The 21919-nt window shown below is 43.1% G+C and overlaps 1 protein-coding gene across 1 annotated transcript in view; it reads left to right on the plus strand.

Moving 5' to 3' along the window:
• The window catches only part of LOC148043044 (FXYD domain-containing ion transport regulator 7-like), a 29622-nt gene extending 15238 nt beyond the window's left edge, over positions 1–14384 (plus strand). The window contains exons 2-6 of the mRNA XM_087727795.1: positions 5379–5411; positions 6482–6556; positions 7012–7045; positions 7902–7936; positions 12509–14384. Coding sequence (XP_087583921.1) covers positions 5379–5411; positions 6482–6556; positions 7012–7045; positions 7902–7936; positions 12509–12528 — 197 coding nt within the window. The 3' untranslated portion in view covers positions 12529–14384. The remainder of the gene's footprint in view (positions 1–5378; positions 5412–6481; positions 6557–7011; positions 7046–7901; positions 7937–12508) is intronic.
• Positions 14385–21919: the final 7535 nt, after the last annotated feature.

Genomic DNA, 21919 nt, shown 5'->3' on the forward strand with positions numbered 1-21919 from the left:
GGTCCTCATTTTACCCACCTCGGAAGGATGGAAGGCTGAGTCAACCCTGAGCCGGTGAGATTTGAACAGCCGAACTGCAGAACTGCAGTCAGCTGAAGTAGCCTGCAGTGCTGCATTTAACCACTGTGCCACCTCGGCTCTTCCTGACTTTCCCATTAACAGGCAGGCGTGTAGAAAACAAGCTGTCCAAACAAGTAAGATTACAGATGGATGACAGATACCTTGGTTACGTCTGTGCAACCCACCAAGAGGGAACAATTAAAGACGTAGTAGCTGCATGGGACATAGCAAGCTATGTTTGGGTAGTTAGAAGAGGGGCCAGCATAGAATTCACTGAGATTATGGTGTAATCTCAGAAAAATGAGTTAATTCAAAAAATAGGCTAATTGCATGGTGAGGGTGCAAGGCACGTTATCTCCTCCCAACAGATACAGATGTCAGAATATGACTTTTAGATTAGAAATATTTATAGAAACCTCTGGTTTCCTTTCCTCAGTTTGGGTGCTTTGAAATGCATTACATAAAGATTGTGGGAAGTTGATTTGGGTGAAAAGGGCACCAAAAGGAGATTCTTGCATTTTGAGATAGATGGATGATAGATAGATAGATAGATATAAATGGATAGAGATAGATAGATAGATAGATAGATAGATAGATAGATAGATAGATAGGCAGACAGACAGACAGACAGACAGAGATGGATGGATGGATAGATAGATGGATGGATGGAGATAGATAGATAGATAGATAGATAGATAGATAGGGATAGAGATAAATAGATAAATGGATAGAGATAGAAAGATAGATAGATGGATAGATATAAATGGATAGAGATAGACAGACAGACAGACAGACGTAGACAGATAGATAGACAGAGATGGGTGGATGGATGGATGGATAGATAGAGATAAATGGATAGAGATAGATAGATAGATAGATAGACAGACAGACAGACAGACAGACAGACAGACAGACAGACAGACAGATACATACATACATACATACATACATACATACATACATACATACATACCATACATACATACATACATACATACATACAGTGGATACATAGATAGATGGATGGATGGATGGATGGATGGATGGATGGATAGATAGATAGATAGATATAAATGGATAGAGATAGATAGATAGATAGATAGATAGATAGATAGATAGATAGATAGATAGATAGATAGATAGATAGATACAGTAGATAGATGGATGGATGGATATATAGATATAAATGGATAGAGATAGATAGATAGACAGACAGACAGAGATAGACAGACAGACAGAGATGGATGGATGGATGGATAGATGGATGGATGGAGATAGATAGATATAGATGGTGATAGATAGATAGATAGATAGATAGATAGATAGATAGATAGATAGATAGATAGATAGATAGATAGATTTGGTTCTTCGTAGCAATAGCTGAAGCTGGATATTCCACTCAACAAATGATTTTAAATCCAGGACTGTCTGTACTGCTTCCATCAAAGCTCCCAGTCCTTCCAATTTAATTTTGTTCTCGTTTTAAGTTCAGTTCCATGATGTCCTAATTGGGTTTTCAGATGCCAGTCCTTGGGAGCCAGGCTGGCAGCGTTCATGCAAAGAACGGCCATCTTGGGAGAACCCCAAGGAGGGGGATGTCTATGTAAATGCCGCCCCCTCCCCTCTCCCACAACCACCGGCAATACAAAAAAAGATCATTTTGTTCTTTGATTGCCTGGTGCAAATAGGGTTAAAACTGCAGGAAATCTCAAGTGTAAAGATAGCTGAAGTGGGATGTCTAGAGTTAAGCAGAAATATTCTGCACTGTAACATTTTCTCAAAAGTCCCATTTCTCTAGGATGTTGGCCAACTGGTTCCTAACTTCATTGCAGATTTCCAAAAGCGGATTTTATTGGCTGGCCTCATCCAGCAAGTCATGTGCAAATGACATTTTAAGACTATACTAAGGGGAGGGGGGGGGGAACAACCTTCAACAAGATGAAAAATATCTACTGTAAGCTTACCAGCAGCCGCTAGATGTTTTAACTCACTTAATAGGAATAGCACTTAGATTTATATGCCCCTCCATTGTGCTTTAGAGCAATCTCTGAGCAGTTTATAGAGTCAGCCTATTGCCCCCCAACAATCTGGGTCCTTGTTTTACTGATCTGGGAAGGACGGAAGGCTGAGTCAACCTTGAGTGAACTTGTCAGGATCAAACTCGAGGTTGTGGGCAGTGTTAGCCTGCGATACTGCATTCTAACCACTGTACCACCATGGATCTTTTAAAATATATTGTGAGCAAAGTTTGATGTTAATGGTTTAAGGCAGTGTTTCTCAACCTTGTCAACTTGAAGATGTTTGGACTTCAACTCCCAGAATTCCCCAGCCAGCATTCGCTGGCTGGGGAATTCTGGGAGTTGAAGTCCAGACATCTTCAAGTTGACAAGGTTGAGAAACATTGGTTTAAGGCATCAAAGGAGAAACCAGGAAACCATGAATTCGAGTCCTGCATTAAGCATGAAGCTAGCTGGGTAACCTTGGGTTAGTTAGTCTCTCTTAGCCGTAGCAGTGATGGATTTCAAATTTTTTTAGAACCTCTTCTGTAGGTGTGGCCTGCTTTGTGGGAGTGGCTTGCCGGCCATGTGACTGGGTGGGAGTGGCTTGCCAGCCGCAATTGGATGGGTGTGGCCAACTTGTAAAATGTGGTGAAACTCACTTAACAATGCTCTTGCTTAGCAACCAAAATGTTGGCTCAGAAACTCTGGCATTGAAATGTGCAAGTCTTAAAACTGTCAAGTTATAAGACCCTTGCACCCCTAACTCTTTAGAAAAAAACCCAGGGGTGTTCAAAGTTGACAGCTTTAAGACTTGTGGACTTCAACTCCCAGAATTCCTCCTCTCGCTCTTCATCTTGATGATGTGCAGACAGGCGGGGGGAGGGAGCTGGAACCTGTTCTAAACGGCACTGTAGATTTGTGGAATCTCTTCTATAGAAGAGGTTAGAACTGGCAGGAACCCATCCCTGAGCCTTAGGAAGGAGGCAATGGCAGACCATTTCTGAAACTTTATCAAGGAAACTGTCTGGGCAGTCATCAGGAATTAAGACTGACTGGCAGGTATACACAAACATACACAAAAGTTAAATCTATTAGGTAAATGAAGCCATTGTATTTCAGTAACTGATCTTACATCCAGTCAAGAAAGCATTGCCAATATCAAGCCAAAGTAGAGAGCTACCAGCAGCTTTAGATCTTTTAAAGATAATTGTATATCTTTTGACTGGGGTGGTGCAGTGGCCTAGAGGCGGAGCTCTCGCCTCACAATCAGGAGACTGTGGGTTCGATTCTAGGTAGAGCCAGGTATTTCTCTCTCTGGACACACTGAGAATATATCCATTGAACAAAACTCCTCATTGGTGACAGGAAGAGTGTCCGGCCATTAAAATACTCTACTAGCACCATTCAGTTGCCCAGACTAGTGGGGTCATTTAAAAAAGATGATGACATATCTTTTGACTAGATATTGACTGGATCCTTGTATGGACGCGACAACAGCTATTAAAACAGAGAATAGCAAGACTGTGTTTTCTTAATGTAAGCTTGGGATTTGAAACAAAATTTCTCAACCTTGGCCACTTGAAGATGTGCAGACTTCAGCTCCTCGAATTCCCCAGCCAGTTTAATGTATTGTGTGAATCTACCCTGGTGAAATGAGAGAACTTAATTTTGAAACGTTGTACAGTAGTTCATATTTGGATGGATAACCAACATACCTGGGCTTCAACAGGTCGGTTGAAAAGCTAGGATTGATTTGCATGGTTTGCAAATCTTGATTAATTTGAACCTTGGGAAGATTTTACAGTGCCAGCCCAGTGTTCTTAATTAGCTTTTAATTCAATGATCAGCATGAATCTAGCAGAGGGGCCAATTCAGTAAATTAGTCAAAATTGTTATATGAACGCATTCATTAAATAGCCTTAATATTCTCGGGAAACGGAGAACTGCAGCAAGCAGCTCTGCCTTTATTTATTTATTAAACACATTTATTTTAACTCATGCACAGTGACACACACATCTCATACACACATGAGGTTAAACCTATTTTGGGATCTTATAGTTCGGCCTTTTATGCTCCCACTTTGGTGGGTGGTGAGAAAAACAGCTGTCGGTTTTTGACAATCACAGTCAGAAGCTTAGCCCGTGAGCTTCCTAAATTCAACAATACCATGGACCCAGCTCAGAGACTCCACCGTGAAAGCTCATTCAGCGCTTTTGATCAAGTGGGACTAACTTAAGGGGCATGGCAGAAGTGTTAAAAGAATTTGTTGCATTGTTTTATGCATTGCTTTTAGAAATTTATTTATTTATCGAATGGCCACCCATCCTATGAGAATGACTATCGTATATGTAAGACCAGTTTTGGGGACATGGCTGCTTTTGTATTTGCTCATTCTTTTTGTGTAGTGATTGTCCAGATTGTCCAGTTGAGAGGGAATTTTAGAACAGAATAACTTGGAGGTCTTCTAGTCCAACCCCCTGCTTAGGCAGGAAACCCTACACCACTTCAGACAAATGGTTATCCAATCTCTTCTTAAAAACCTCCAGTGTTGGAGCATTCACAACTTCTGCAAGCAAGTTGTTCCACTAATTAATTGTTCTCATTGTCAGGAAATTTCTCCTTGGTTCAAAGTTGCTTCTCTCCTTGATTATTTTCCACCCATTGCTTCTTGTCCTGCCTTCAAGTGCTTTGGAAAATATCTTGACCTCCTCTCTGTGGCAGCCCCTCAAATATTGGAACACTGCTATCATCTCTCCCCTGGTCCTTCTCTTCACTAAACTAGTCATACCCAGTTGCTGCAACCGTTCTTCATATATTTTAGCCTCCAGTCCCCTAATCCTCTTTGTTGCTCTTCTCTGAACTCTTTCTGGAGTCTCAACATCTTTTTTTACCTTGTGGCAATGGAGTAATGGAGCACTGCTGATAGATGAATGGATTGAATGATGAATGAGGTTAAACATTGCAATAGTGTTGCCCTAAGGGCAGAGCTGCGATTTGGATCTGTCGGCAGGTTAGGATTACGTGCTTTTGTTTACTTCTGGGAATCAAGAAAATTGAAGAGATGCGAGAAACTAATGAATCCAACCAGATATGATTAACTCCAGTGCCACCTAGCTTCCAAACGATGGTATGGCGTTATCCATGCAAAGCAGGTGAATGAACCCAGAAGAATGGTGTTTAAGCCAAAGTTTGTGGGATAAATACAAGGAACGACTTCACCCAATTGATACTCAACCCAAACAAAGTTATTGAAATAAAATATTCAGCGGCTTTGCTTGGTCACTGTATTTTGACTCTCTGCTCTCTTTACTCCCCAGAGACCAGCCAGCCTGTCGACCCCTTCAGTTATGGTGAGTGGTGTTAATTGAAAGGTTGCAGATATTGGTCCACATGGGTGAAAGGAGATTTGGAGCTTCTTTCTTCAAGAAATGAAGAAATATGGTATGGCTTGCGGTGATGGATGGACAATCCAAGATGTTCCTGATGGGAATACGCTGGAAGGGTCACGAACATCTGACTTTTTTTTTTAAAAAAAAGTTTTATTGGTTTTCTATTGTTTACATTTTGTTAGTGCTTAATAAACCTTGTGTTGTCTGGGTTATTTTATATGCTTTGACAAACAGATGACATTCTTATTCTCCACCTCCTTTTTCCCAAACTCTGGTAGAATAAGTTCCAGGTTTGATAATATTCTGCATCTTCTTCCTGTTCAATGTGAGTCTGCCCATTTCTGCACAATCCAGTATCTTGCTAATTATCTTTTCGTCTCGTGCTATTTCTTCATGTTTCTAGTATTGTGCAAGCATAATCCTCACTGCTATTAATACATGCAATATTAAATATATACAATATTTTGTTTATTGCATTTTTCTGGGGTAATACCAGTGGTGGGTTTCAAATTTTTTTAGAACCTCTTCTGTAGGTGTGGCCTGCTTTGTGGGAGTGGCTTGCTGGTCATGTGACTGGGTGGGCGTGGCCAACTTGTAAAATGTGGTGAAACTCACTTAACAATGCTCTTGCTTAGCAACCAAAATGTTGGCTCAGAAACTCTGGCATTTGAAGCATGCAAGTCTTAAAGCTGTCAAGTTACAAGCCCTTGCACCCCTAACCCTTTAGGAAAAAAACCCCAGAGGAGTTCAAACTTGACAGCTTTAAGACTTGTGGACTTCAACTCCCAGAATTCCTCCTCTCGCTCTTCATCTTGATGATGTGCGGACTGGCGGGGGGAGGGAGCTGGAACCGGTTCTAAACGGCACTGTAGATTTGTGGAACCTCTTCTATAGAAGAGGTTAGAACTGGCAGGAACCCACCCCTGTGTTATACCCCAATAGAAAAAAGTTCAGATTTAAAATCTACCTGTTTGTCCTAGCATCTTTTCACAAACACCTGACTTTTGAATCTCCCTATTATCCCCTTACAGACTACGATACATTGCGCTTGGTGGGGATGATCTTGGCCAGCATCCTGTTTGTGCTGGGAATCTTGATAGCACTGAGTGAGTCACCTTTTTTATTGATGCCTGCATTTTTTAATGCATGCTTGGATCTGACTTTGATTGGCCCCTGGAAATCCCATCCTAAGTTCTTCTCTTACTCCTAATTCCCGAATTCCTTGGGAAAAAAAAGGTCCTTTGTATATGTACGTATGGGTGTGTTCATGAGTAACGTTTGCAGGCTTGTTACTGAAATACAAAAATGTTCCCCATTGCAGAGTCCCTTTTTTGTGTTTCTTGTTAAAAGAATGCAAATGGGAAAAACAAATTTCTCAAAAATATATATTTTTTGCATTCTAAATCTTCTGGGGCCCCTCTCTTCCTCCCTGAATTCTGAAGATATGAGTGCACATGCTCCTGTCCACACACCCTATTTATATCCCCCATCCTGGACCTCCTGATTGCATTACCTGAGCCTTGTTTCTTCCTGTCTTACTTTACCCCTTTCTCTTTTGCAGGTAAAAAATTCAAATGCAATAAATCGGACCCTGGGTAAGTACTCCTTCCTTCCTTTTCCCTTTTCCTTCCTTCCTTCCTTCCTTCCTTCCTTCCTTCCTTCCTTCCTTCCTTCCTTCCTTCCTCCCTTCCTTCCTTCCTTTGTCCCCTTTTGCCTTCTTCCATCCTTCCTTTCCCCTTTTCCTTCTTCCTACATTCTTTTCCCTTTTCCTTCTTCCCTCCCTTCTTTTTTCCTTCCTTTCTTTTCCCTTTTCCCTTTTCCTTCCTTCCTTCCTTTTTCCCCTTTTTCCTTCTTCCATCCGTCCTTTTCCCTTTTACTTCTTCCTACCTTCTTTTCCCTTTTCCTTCTTCCCTCCCTTCTTTTTTCCTTCCTTTCTTTTCCCTTTTCCCTTTTCCTTCCTTCCTTCCTTTTTCCCCTTTTTCCTTCTTCCATCCGTCCTTTTCCCTTTTACTTCTTCCTACCTTCTTTTCCCTTTTCCTTCTTCCCTCCCTTCTTTTTTCCTTCCTTTCTTTTCCCTTTTCCCTTTTCCTTCCTTCTTTCCTTCCTTTTTCCCCTTTTTTCCTTCTTCCTTCCTTCCTTCCTTTTCCCTATTACTTCTTCCTCCCTTCTTTTCCCTTTTCCTTCTTCCCTCCCTTCTTTTTTCCTTCCTCTTCCTTCCTTCCTTCCTTCTTTTCCCTTTTCCTCCCTCCCTTTTCCCTCCCTTCCTTCTCTCTTCCTTCTTTTCCTTCTCCCTCCCTCCCCCTCCCTCCCTCCCTCCCTTCTTTTCCCTTTTCCTCCTTCCCTCCCTTCTTTTTTCCTCCCTCCCTCCCTCGACCCAATTCTGTTACCCCTGAAATGTTCTTCCCTTGGCCTATCTTCACTGATTTCCTTCATGTTTCTTCTCTTCTGCAGACTGTCAGATCCCAGGGCGACAGGGAAAACTACCAGTAAGTGTTGCAACACTGGAAGAGAGGAAGGCTCTGGAAAAGGCCCCCCTCACTGGCATGCTTGTATAACTCTGCATAGTTTTACCTGGGGGGGTGTTAACATTGCACGTTTAGCCTGGATTTGGACTTGGTGCAGAACTAACCACAGGGGAAGCATTCACACAGCATACCAGTTTAGCATCATGTAGAAATGGTAAAGCTGCAACCTGATTAAATGTGTTGAGTGGACATAGGAAGTAAGTAAGTGTTGTTATTGTTGCAAAGTTATTGTTGCAACCATAGGTCGTAACAGTGCAATACAGAATAAATAAGAGGGAAGTAATAAAGGGTTTTAGATACAAAGGGGTCAAAACGTGGTGAAACCAGGACTATGAATGAGGAATGGGAAATAAAATTCTGAATTTAAATGGCAACAAAAAGTGGCAAACTGATTGCTAACCTTTGGAAACATTCCTGCAAGAAGATGACGCAACTATTTGAAATCAGAACTGCTTAGTTCATTTCTCATCAATAATGTCATCCTAATCTCTTTATAAATGGAGAGGGGGGGGGGGGATGTAGTGAATAATGTTCTCCACTGGATTGGCACCACAAGGACCAAACGACCTTCCAACAGGATGCTCACAAAAAACCCCATTCAAGATATGCCGAAGCCGAAGGGAGGAGTAGAGGGATAGAAGAAAGAGGGGTAGAGAGGCTGGGAGAGAGGATGGGAGGGAGGGTGAGAAGGAAGGGAGGGAGTGTACTGGGAGAGAGGAGTGGTAGAGGGGGAGGGGAAGTAGGGTAGAGGGGAATGAAGGAGGGAAGATGGAAAGTTGGAGGGGGGGCGAAAGAAAGGGTGTATGGAGGGTCGAAGAGGTACATTGGGTTTCTATTTTGGGGGGTATTGTTGACAAGAGGAATGGCTGTGTTTATTGTTTATTGTTATATGGCCCCGGTTATGCACAGTATATATGTGACTGTACGAAATGAAAATGGAAAATAAAAACACATTTATTAAAAAAAAAAAAAAAGATATGCCGAAGCCACGGCCTTCAAGTAATTCTCAACTTATGGCCATGATCGTGCCCCAAATTTCTGTTGCTAAGCAAAGTAGTGGTTAAACGAATTATACCCCAATTTATTACCTTTTTTGGGGGGGGACGTGCTAAGCAAATTGTTCCTGTTAAATGAATCACAGTCCTTAAGCAATTCAGCATTCTCCCATTGTTGCAAGCAAATAGCAGTTACAAGAAACTACAACGTTTGTAAATACATGCCAGCTGCTGTGATAGCTGTACATGCGAGGAACAGCCCTCAGCCACATTTTCGGGTGCTATTCTAACTTTGAATGGTCACTAAGCGATTGGTTATAAGTTGAGGACTACCTGTAGGGCACTGGGTAATAGTAGCCAGTTACTGGGAGAGGTTTCCATGTCTTGTGGTGATGAAACCAAGGTGAACATTTGGGTGTTTGAGTGTATTAGCACTGTAGGAAGTAAGCACCCACGCCACCCCTCCTAGAAGAATGAAATATTCTGGGAAATATTAAAAAGGCAGGTTATTATATTTTCCTGGATAAGAAAAGGAGAAACATGTTTCTAAAGACAAAGTAGCTTCCTGCAGCTCCCTGCCTCTCATCTTCAGCTCCAGGGTGACGGGATTAAGACATGGCCCTCAGGCAGTGGTGGGATTCAAATAATTTAACAACCAGTTCTCTGCCCTAATGACTAGCTGGGTAGGCGGAGCTCGGTGGTCATGTGATCATGTGGGCATGGCCAAGTCAATGTCACTCAGGTCGATGGGCGCTTCGGTTAACTGGAGAGGCAGTTTCTGTAAGCAGGGCAATAAAGATCAGGCTAGAAACAACACCAGAATGTTTCCTTCCTGCCTTCCTTACATTAGCCCTGGAAAGTGGGAAAAAAACAAAAGATTTCTTCCAACAACCGGTTCTCCGAACTGCTTAGAAAGTTACCAACCGGTTCTCCCGAATAGGTGCGAACTGGCTGAATCCCACCACTGCCCTCAGGGCATGAGAGAATTAGCGCTTTTCCCATCTCACCACATGGCACCTGGAAAGATTACATCACCCAGCAAGGCTCAACCAAGCCTGGGACTCAGGACAGCCTATGGGGTTGTTCCTGCATGGCCCCGGGGGAGTCTGATAACCAATCAGAATACAAGCTCAAATTCAAAAGCCCAGACAGGGCATAAAACCCAGCGACTCTCAGCATCTCTGTCCTTTTTTTCCTTCACCCAACATCTTCAAGGCGTATGATCCTGTCCACCATTAAAACCTTCTTTCCAAGCAACTTCGTCTTTCCCCTACACTTTTCACTGAAACCAAATGGACCTTTGTTCAAACAGCACCATTATATATGACATCCCTTTAAAAAAATAAATGAATTCTGGTACTTTCTCAATTCCAAAAGCTGAGTTGCCCAAAACAGAGACTATGGAACAAATATTCACTTTTTACTCCTTAATAATTTTTGCTTAAAAGTAACCCAGGGATCCTACCTTAAACCAGCCTTTCTATTCCACAGAGATTAGGTTGGGTGTTCATGTTAATGTAAGGTTACCTGTTTATCATTCACTAAACTTTCTCCTTGCGGAGAAAGTCAGCCGTCGCCTGCGGCTCCCACACCTGAAGTCACCTCCCACCTACCCACCTGGGGTTACCATGGAGCTTCTTGACGTTGCCAGGAGAGCTGAAGGCTCTATGGTGATGATGATGTCGTGGCAACAAATAGCTCTCTTCCTTGGGGAGCTGAGAAGCCCTTGGGGAAGAGTTGTTTGCAAAGGCTTCCGAAGGGCAGGGCATCATTGTTCCTGCTTAAAAGATGAGAGGTTTTGGGGAGCAGGAAAGGTGGCATGGTAAAAGGTACAGAAAAGAATGGACTTTCACCCTGTACCCCAAGTCTAAATCATATGCATGAGATGGGCAGCTGCATAAAATTCAATACTGTATTTTTTGGAGTATAAGACGCACCCCTTTTCTTTCAAAAAAAGAGGCTGAAAATCTGGGTGCGTCTTATACACTGAATACAGCATTTATTTTGCCTCCAGAAACCCCGCCCTCTTCACCAAAATGGCCATGCATAGCCTCTAGGAGGCTTTCAGAGTGTTCCTGGGGGCTGGGGAGGACAGAAATGAGCAAAAAATGGACCGTTTTTTGCTTAATTTTGCCCCCCCAGCCCCCAGGAGCATTCTATAAGCCTCCTAAACGCTATGCATGCCATTTTTTTGAAAAAAAAAATAGGCCCATTTTGGTGAAAAATGGACCATTTTTTGCTCATTTTGGGGGGGGCACTCCCCAGGAGCACTCTACAAGCCTCCTAAAGGCTATTCATGCCCTTTTTTGGGGAAAAAAATGGGCCAGTTTTTGTGAAAAACGAGTCGTTTTGGGGAGGTCTGCAGAGTGCAAAACCTTTTTTTAAATTTGCCTCTTCAAAATCTTGGTGTGTCTTATACTCTGGTGCATCTTATACTCCAAAAAATATGGCCATTAAAGTTACATGCATGACCTTGAGTTGCATGTATGACCGGGGTGTGTGTGTGTATTACCTTCCCTACCAGTTTGCAGATGTAAGCATGCACACAGAGGTTTCTGTGCATGTGCTTTTGGTGAGAAATTGGCCTAAAGGGAGGCCCTAGAGGCAGATTGGGTGGGCAGGGCCACCCAGAATTTCCGCTACTAGTTCGGGCGGACTGGTCAGAACTGGTAGAATACCACCCCTGATGTATGAGTCGGCAATCATGCAGTACTGCAGGCTAATTCTGCTGACTGCCGTCTGCCATCAATTTGGGAGTTCAAATCCCACAAGGCTCAAGGTTGACTCAACCTTCTGAGGTGAAATGAGGCCTCAGATGGTTGGGGGTAATAGGCTGACTCTGTAAACCGCATAGAGAGAGCTGTAAAGCACTGTGAAGCAGTATAGAAGCCTAAGTGCTATTGCTATGAGATGAGCAGCTATGAATACAAATAATTAAAAAAGAAAGGAAAGAAAATGGAACCTGATTGGGAGAATTAAAACAAAAATCTTTTTTTCCCCTCTGTGGGTTTTCTCACAATTGAGCCTAGAATTTCTGTCGTTGAGCGGGGAGGTCATTAAGTAAGTCACACTGAGTTTCAGGAACCAAATTTTGATCTCATGACCATGGGGAAATGCTGCCACGGTTGTTAGTACGAGGACTGGTTGTCAGGCATTTTTTCCCAGTAATGTTGTGACCTCAAATGGCAAGTAAATGAAGGCTTGTAAGTTAAGGACTGCCTGTATTATACTAAGAGCCAAGGTGGTGGAGTGGTTAAAGTGCTGTACTGCAGCCACTTCAGCTGACTGTTATGTGCAGTTCGGCGGTTCAAATCTCACCGGCTCAGGGTTGACTCAGCCTTCCATCCTTCCGAGGTGGGTGAAATGAGGACCCAGACTGTGGGGGCGATATGCTGACTTTGTAAACCGCTTAGAGAGGGCTGAAAACCCTATGAAGCGGTATATAAGTCTAACTGCTATTGCTATTGCTATTACTATACCTTAAATGCTCATATTCCTCATTTTTTTCCCTTCCCTCCCTCTCTTTTCTCTTCCCCAGCTCCAGCTGGCACCGTGTAGGCTCCGTCCTGAAGATGTCCTGCTCCCGAGTGGCTGGCGATGAACCGCGCCCGGGACCTTTCTCCAGAGACCTTGGCACTGACTGCCCGGGTGGGGGAGGGTCTCTCCTGTCTAACCTCAAGGAGGGAGGGGCACTTTTATAACCAGTTAGCTCTTGCGCTTCCATTGCATGATGGGAGCAGGCCACCCGGGTAGGGTTGGGGGCATGGCACAGGCCACGGGGTGATGCAGCCCATCTGCCAGTCAGTGTCAGCTGATCCCCGACTCTACTGGGGGCTGGTCCTTATAATTCCCCCCCTCTCCTACACAGGGTCCCATTAAAATGCAATAATGCTGCCTGCTGCTGCTACTGCTGCTCTCTGGGAAAACAAATCACCAAAATGCTTCCTCGCCGCTGGGCATAATATAAACCTCCATTGCTATTGCTGCTGCTGCTTTGCTGTCTGAGCCTCTTGCTGTGCTGTGAACGCCATTAGCCACAAAGTGAAGTGGCGTAGTCCAAAGAGCCCCACCCCCCCTTGCCTTGTGGGAAACTAGCCCTTTCTTGGAGTGTGGGGGAGGGCACTGTAACGTATTCCAATCCCTTCTAATGGATCGGACTCCTAGAACTAGGATATAATATTACCGCTGACCACTAGAGGGCGGCAAAGCGAAGAATTTTTTTCTATAGCTTGTTGCTGCCATCTAGTGGTACAGTAAGGGTTTGCAGGCCTGATCTAGTACCGTAGTCGGAGTGATGGGCAAGCAAGCTAGGGAAGAATTGTTAGAAAGGGAAGGGTTGCTTTCTTGTCATACGGTCCTCTTCTGCCAAGGGACGCTGACCCCCAGCTTCTCCATGCAGTACCATCCACATCTCCATGTCGCACATGGAGAAAAAAATTGACCAATCAATAAAAATCATGGTGGTTTTTTTTTTAAAAAAAGGAATCTCATGACTTGGTGATTTATTTATTTTGACTCTGAAGAGTTTTCCCTATTCCTTAAATCCATAAGGTCGTAATTCTGTTAACATTTAGATATTTGCAAACCTGGTTTTTAATGGGAGGGAAGACATGGAGCAATGTAGCTCATACTACTGTTGTGCGGAGTAATTGGAGCTCTTAAAAGGCAGAAACCTTCTTCAGATATTTCCTCCCTGTAGGGATTGCACAGCCAACTTTGTGGCTGTAAAATTATGGACAGTTAGCTTTCTTCGTTACTCACCATAGCCTCTGTTACCCATTTTGGCCAATTCCCCCTCCTCCCCTACCAGTGGTGGGTTGCTCATCCCGTTCCAACCGGTATGGTTGGAACGGGGCCGGCGGCGTCCTCGTGCATGCGCGCAGTTCACGTGTGCGTCTTAGCACCTGCGCGATACTCCAGCTGCTCGTGGAGAATCGTGCAGGCGCTGTATGTTCCATGCACCTATGTGGGAGCGCAGAAGCCTTCAAAGACCGGTAAGGAGTGCGGGCGGGCGGGTACTTCGGCGTTCCCGGAAGTTACTTACCTCCGGGTTCGCCGACCAACCGGTCCGCGCGGACCGCTGCGGACCAGTTGAAACCCACCCCTGCCCCCTGCTCTCAAAAGTACCCATGAATACTGATTTATTTAGAATATTTTTTTTCTAACATTTAGCTATAAGAAGCCTGAACAAATGTCAGATAAATCAAATCGAAATACAACGCTTGAACACTTCATAAAATGGTGATGGGATGCTTCAAATAGCACATCACATTATAAACTCAGATCTAATGTGCTGTGAAAAACAGCTTTCTTCATTCAGCTTGTCTTTTTTAAAAAAAAAAATTCCTTCCTGCATTTGCCTGGTTTTTATTTGTGCCCCAATCGCACTATGGAAAATAAAGAACAAGGAGTGGGTAATATACAGTCAATTGTCTGTGTAATTTTCGGTGACGATAAAAGGGGGGGTGGGAAAGATGAAAGTCCCCAATAATGCGTGACATATTTTTCAACCAGATTGCGTGTTTCTCTGAAATATATGTTGCAATGCAAGCATAGTGCTTTGTCCTAGGGTGGGCCTCACCTTTTATAGTACCTTCAGGGGGGAGGGGGAGTCATGATTTATAGCAATAGCAATAGCAGTTAGACTTATATACTGCTTCACAGTGCTTTTATAGCCTTCTCTAAACGGTTTACGGAGTCAGCATATTGCCCCCAACAATCTGGGTCCTCATTTTACCCACCTCGGAAGGATGGAAGGCTGAGTCAACCTTGAGCCGGTGAGATTTGAACAGCCGAACTGCAGAACTGCAGTCAGCTGAAGTAGCCTGCAGTGCTGCACTCTAACCACTGCGCCACCTCGGCTTTATTTATATATTTATATATTGGATTTTTATCCCAGCTTTATTACTGTATAAGTAACTCGAGACGATCAATATACAGAAAGAATGAATGGGGCCATGTATCATGAGATTTTGAGTGCAAACCTCCTTCCATCAGCAAGGGCATTGAAGATGAAACGTGGCTGGGTCTTTCAGCATGACAATGATCCCAAAAACACCGCCTGGGCAATGAAGGCATGGCTTCGTAAGAAGCATTTCAAGGTCCTGGAGTGGCCTAGCCAGTCTCCAGATCTCAACCCCATAGAAAACCTTTGGAGGGAGTTGAAAGTCCATGTTGCCCAGCGACAGCCCCAAAACATCACTGCTCTAGAGGAGATCTGCATGGAGGAATGGGCCAACATACCAGCAACAGTGTGTGCCAACCTTGTGAAGACTTACAGACGTTTGACCTCTGTCATTGCCAACAAAGGATATATAACAAAGTACTGGGATGTACTTTTGATATTGACCAAATACTTATTTTCCACCATAATTCGCCAAAAAAAATTCTTTCCAAATCAGACAATGTGATTGTCTGGATTTGTTTTCTCATTTTGTCTCTCATAGTTGAGGTCTACTTATGATGTCAATTACAGGCCTCTCTCTCATCTTTTTAAGTGGGAGAACTTGCACAATTGGTGGCTGACTAAATACTTTTTTGCCCCACTGTACATAATACTTGCTTCCTCCTATTTTCCCCACAACGATCCTGTGGAGTAGTTTGGGCTGAGAGAGTAAGTAGCTGAAAAGTCACTTAACTTGCTTTCGCTTCTAAGGCAGAACTAGAACTCACTGTCTTCTGGTGATTGGCTCAAGGTCACCCAATCAACTTTCCTGCCCAACGAGGGGGGGGGGCTTGAACTCAGAGTCTCCTGGTTATCTAGGCCAGTGTTTCCCAACCTTGGCAACTTGAAGATGTCTGGACCTCAACTCCCAGAATTCCCCAGCCAGCATTCGCTGGCTGGGGAATTCTGGGAGTTGAAGTCCAGACATCTTCAAGTTGCCAAGGTTGGGAAACACTGATCTAGGCATCTTAACCACCGTACCAAACTTGCTGTACAGGTTGGTGCCATGCCATCTTGGATGGAAGGGGGTCAAGGTTTGAAAATGGGGAGTTTGGCTATGTTTTAAAAGAATATGATGGGACCCCTGGGGTACATTATTGTTTTGGTGTTTTTGTTTTAAAATGGAAGGGAACTACTGACAAATCATACTACAGTTTTATGAAGGATATTGACCAGACATCTGGAATAATAAATTAAACCTAATCAAATACAATAGGCAAACATCAGAAAACCTTTAATTTAAAATGTAAAAGTGAAGTCTTCACACCGAGGCACATTTAAAAGTCTACTTCTTGGTTTGGACATGGGTGACATGGATTTCAATGAGTTACTTAAGGCAAATCTAAGGATTTTCATGCCGTTTTCTTTCTTTCCTTGTTATGTATCTTTTCTCCTTAAATGGTACCTGTTAGGTAAGCTCCCCGTTGGGAGAGCGAGTACATTGAGCGAAGCGTTGTGAGAGTTGTGTTGGAGTACACACAAATCAGCATACAGAGACACTGCAGTGTAAATAGGCTTTTACTTACATGGAAATAGAGGTATCAGAGTCCATCAAACAGTCCAAGTCATACATGGATAAGACAGTCAGTCATCAATGTCTTTCAGTTAAGGGATAATCCAAATAACATAGTCCAGTATCATATAATCAGTTCAGAACCCAAAGTTTGCTAGCAGTTGCAAAACTTACAATAGCTCACGGCACTTTCTAACAGCCAGCTTCCAAAACACTCAGATCAGATCAGCCCAGCATCTAACGAACAGAGAACTAACAGTCTTTCTGGCTCCCTCTTATGGCTGATTGAGGAAAACAGCAACCAATCACATTTTACAGTATGATTTAAAGAAACAGGTACAACATTGTTACATGATTTATATATTGCCAACCCAACCATTATAATTATATTCCTAACAGTACCCAATAGATCATTAAAGTAGGAAATCATTTAGCTTAAGTTAGTACTCGGGCTTTCTTGTTCCTTCTTTCCTCCCATCCTTTTTCTCTTTTTGTGTTGTGTCTTTTAGATTTTAAGCTTTTAAATAAGGATTATCTCACTTCCCTGACTCATTGTGGAATATAAAGTTTTGGGAATAAGGTGCTCAGAATAAATTAACTAACTTTCCTCAAGCAGATGCCCTTCAGGTGTATAGAACTACAAATGTTATAACATCTGCAGCAAGACCAGTGGGAATGACATCACAACACATCTGCCAGATTTTAAAAAGCTGCCGAATTTAGTGAAATGACCATTAGAATTGGATACAGTGAAGGGAGGCTGAGGAATCCATAAACCCTTGTCACTCAAAATTTAATGCTTCTACATTTAGTGAATTATTATTCCAAGCTATTTTTTTTACTACAGTACTGCAAAATAAAATCTACAATTAAGTTCCAAAGGTAGATAAGGTTGAGGCTCCTTTGTGAAGCTCAAGTTACAATTAGGAGATTTATTGCTAGTTTTACTTACTTGTATCTCGCCTTTATTATTTTTACAAATGACTCAAGGTGGCAAACATATCCAGCACACCTTCCTGCTCCTATTTCCCCCCACAACAATGATAACCCCTGTGAGGTGGGTTGGGCTGAGAGAGAGAGTGACTTGCCCCAAAGTCTGACTTTCATGGCTAAGGCAGGACTTGAACTCACGGCCTCCAGCTTTCTAGCCTGGTGCCTTAACTACTAGAGCAAACTGGCCTCTGGATGACGGAGGAGGAGGAGGGACAGATCACAGGCCACACTAAGGACTTCACTTGAAATTTGTATGTGAAATGATCAGCTAAATAATTTCTCCTGGACCATATAGCAGTCCTTGACTTCCGACCAACGTTTCCATTTCTAAGCAAGGTGGTTGTTCAGTGAGCCATGTCTGATTTTTAAACTCTTTTTTTTTTTAACCGCAGTTCTTAAGTGAATCATTGCCACTGATAAATGAATTATGTGGTTAAGCAAATCTGCTTCTCAGAAGCCAGCTGGAAAGATTTCAGTTGACCACAGGAAGCTGCAATTATCTTAAATACATGCTGGTTGCCAAACTCCCTGAATTTCAATCAGGTGACTGTGAATGCTGTGACAGTTGTAAGTGTGAGCATGTTTTTATTTATTTTTATTTTTAATTTTCAAACATACAAAATATACAAAAACAAAACTTAGACATAAACTACACTTACACAATACATTGGGACTTCATGTTCCTTCTTATAGCAATTTCAAATCGATATAATTCTCTTTATGTTTATTTCACCTTCTAATATATTTCATTTGAGTTTCATCATTAAAACATATGACAACATATGAAGAACGGTTGCAGGAACTGGGTATGTCTAGTTTAATAGAAAGAAAGACTAGAGGAGACATGATAGCAGTCTTCCAATATCTCAGGGGTTGCCACAAAGAAGAGGGAGTCAAACTATTTTCCAAGACACCTGAGGGTAGAACAAGAAGCAATGGGTGGAAGCAACTTAAAACCGAGGAGAAATTTCCTGACAGTTAGAACAATTAATCAGTGGAACAACTTGCCTCCAGAAGTTGTGAATGCCCCAACACTGGAAGTCTTTAAGAAGATGTTGGATAGCCATTTGTCTGAAATGTTATAGGGTTTCCTGCCTAGGCAGGGGGTTGGACTAGAAGACCCTTCAAGGTCCCTTCCAACTCCGCTATTGTATTGTATTGTATTGTATTTTTAACCCTCTTATTTTACTTATCTATCTGATATATTGGGTGATTACCTCTAATAGGTTTAAACTCTCTTGAGTGCATGTATACATGGTAATCTTCTTTAACTTCTACTTTTGTAAGCATCAGTTTTATGTCATTTTTTTTAATGCTGTTGTAACTTCAGTTACTAAACAAATGATTATAAGTCAAAGGTTACCTGTATCATTCATACCTCGCTCTTTTGAAGTCTTAATGTACAGATTCAAACTCTTTTTTAAAACCGCAGTTCTTAAGTGAATCATTGCCACTGATAAATGAATTATGTGGTTAAGCAAATCTGCTTCTCAGAAGCCAGCTGGAAAGATTGCAATTGACCACAGGATGCTCCAATTATCTTAAATACATGCTGATTGCCAAACTCCCTGAATTTCAATCAGGTGACTGTGAATGCTGTGACTGTTATAAGTGTGAGGATCAGTCACTAAAAAAATGGTTATACGTATGTCAAAGATTACCTGTGTCATCATATTCATACCTCGCAAAAGCCCTTTTCAGGACTTAATGTACAGATTCAAGCTCTCCAGTTTGGCCTGCAAACCTGTGGATGGCCTCTAAATGGAATAGGGAAAAGCAAATATAGACTGCAAGTTACAGCCACAATTCAGCCCCAAATTTATGTTGCTAAGTGAGACATTTGCTGAGTAAGTTTTGTCCCATTTTATGACATTTCTTACCACATTTATGAAGTGAATCGCTATCATTGTTACATTAGTGTTGTGGCCCAGCAGGAGCTGTTGGAGCTGCAAACAGACTCCAACAACGAGGGGCCCTATGAGTCGGCTCTGGAAGATGTGGAGGACCCTGGACAGGGTTCCGACTCCGAGCAGGGATCAGAGAGGCTGGTTGGCCACCAGGAGGCGCCTGAGGCATGGAGCAGCGGTGAAAGCCAATGGGAATTTTCATCCTGATGTCAGGCCTTGGAGCAGTGGGAAGGAGACAAGGGACTTGGTCCTGGATGCCCGGCAACGGAGGGCAGATAGACGCAGAGAACAACTACGCAGATACAGAAGATAATTGGACCCAGGTGGTTGTAATTAGGCTCCTCTCAAGATAGTATATAAGGAGAGACTTTGTGAGGAGGCTGGTTGCAGGATTCAACTTAATTATCAATGCTGGAGAAGCTGTTATCTGTATCTGTCGGAGTCTGAGTTGCTGCCAAGGTTCTTTATCTGTTCATTCGTGTTTGGGCTTTCAGCCACCAAGATTTATAGTCCTGCTAATAAAGTGTTGTGGCCTTCCAGCTAAGCTTGTCTTGGCATTCGTTACTGGACGGAGGAGGGGGTCAGAACAGATTAGTAACCCAGTTGTTCAGTGAATCTGGCTTCCCCATTGACTTTGCAAGTCAATGCAAAGGGACTTTGCACTGGGAAACTGCAACCGTCATAAATATGAAGCAGTTGTCGTGCACCCAAATGTAAATCACATAAGTGTAAAAAATGGTCACGTCCTTTTTTTTCAGTGTTTAACTTTGAACAGTCACTAAGTGAGTCTTCTCTCCTGGTCGGCTTTGCAGACCGCTGGTCCTTTGCAGCCCAGATGATAGCTCAAATGCAACAGGCAGTGATTTTGCACACTTGAGTGCTGCTTGGATGCATTTTAGGAAACGTTTGCAGAGAGCTTGACCCATCCCTTCCACTGTACTCTCCCGAGGTAGTTTTTTTTCAAATTGCAACACTCTCTCCTGGCCATTTAATGTGATGCCAGCTTGCTGACTTTATTCCTTACTCATCAGAATGCGGACTTCCAATCTGAGTTGCTATTTGGCCACCTGGCTAAAATATTTAAAAGTAGAAAGAAACGATGCAAGGGAGTACTCTCCCTTACTAGAGTATATGCTAAACAAAGTAACCTTGTTGATAATAGGGCCATAAGCACAAACAGGGCATGTTCTGATCTGGAATTCTTTTCTTAAAAGGAAAGTGGGAAAAAATAACACATTCAATATTTGCACAATAAAATAAAGGGTTGCTTGGCAAGATTATATATAACATGGTGGGCAAGCAATACACAAAAGCACAGCAAAAGGGGCTTGACTTTTAGGTGGTGAGGACCCAACAACTACAGGGGCAATATGCTGCAAGAGAGGTGATCCCCACAAGCCCCCACCCTGTAAAGCCGGCTAATGGGACCTGTAGTCCAAACAAAGCATCTCCTATCCTCTGTGTGTGTGTGTGTGTGTGTGTGTGTGTAATTTATTTATTTATTAAAGTATCAGATTTAACCTGTTCAACTTCTTGCTCTCCGTTGCAAGTAGGGATGATCCCTAATAACATGCCCACTCTGGAGGTGGCTGATGGGACTTGCGATCCCTGGAGGTGGCTGATGGGACTTGTAATCCAAAGCATCGCGTTAAATATAAGACCAAGTCTCCCCCCACATCTCTCAGTCCTCAAAGCACTTCTACAAAGATTCAGATTAACAAAGTTTGACCTTACAGGCCATCTAGTCTAACCCCCGCTGAAGCAGGAGATCCCACACCGTTTCTGACAAATGGTGGTCCAATCTCTTCTTGAAGGTCTCAACTGATGAAGCTCCCACAACTTCCAAAGGCAACTTCTGTTCCATTGGTTGATTGTTCTCACTGTCAGAAAGTTCAGGCCAGTTGGAAATTTTGTTCGAAACAAATGAATCAAAGCCACTAGGGTATCCCCCGTTTGTGACATGCATTGGTCCAGTAGTGGGTTTCAAAAATTTTTGGAATCTCTTCTGTAGGTGTGGCCTGCTTTCCGGGTCCACTGGTGGAACCTCTTCTAACCGGTTTGGTAGATTTGATGAACCGGTTCTATCAAACCGGTGCGAACCGGTAGGAACCCACCTCTGCATTGGTCCCACCCAACCAACATGAGAAAATGAACAAGGGCTACCGGTTCTGGAGCAGGACCATTAAAGAACTTGCTCCAAACAAGCCAATAGCACTGTGCATTGGCACTCTCAATGTAGGATCACTGACTGGATGCTTCTGCAAATTATCTTCAAGTTTTCCTGCACTGAGTTGGGAGGTATTTCACAGTTCATGTAAAGTGTAGGGCGGTTGTAGCCGTTTTCCCACAGATGTTTTCAGACCCCATTGCTCTGTCCCACACCTTCCCAGTACCCGAGGCTGCTGCAATCCATTAAGGTAAGAGGCCCATCCCTTAGCGAGGGTACTGGCTGGCATTCAGTTGTCCCGCAGTGTGACTCAGCCAGGATTAAGTCTCCCTGGTTGAATTGGCCATGATCATATGGCCTGGGGTGGATGGGACCAGTGGCATGGGTGGAGCCCTGGCAGAGGGCCATCTGAGAATGAATATCCA

This window comes from Thamnophis sirtalis, unplaced genomic scaffold (genome assembly GCF_051295495.1).
Source record: "Thamnophis sirtalis isolate CommonGarterSnake01/CBP01778 unplaced genomic scaffold, rThaSir2_p1.2 scaffold_13, whole genome shotgun sequence".
In the NCBI taxonomy this organism is placed as follows: Eukaryota; Metazoa; Chordata; class Lepidosauria; order Squamata; family Natricidae; genus Thamnophis; species Thamnophis sirtalis.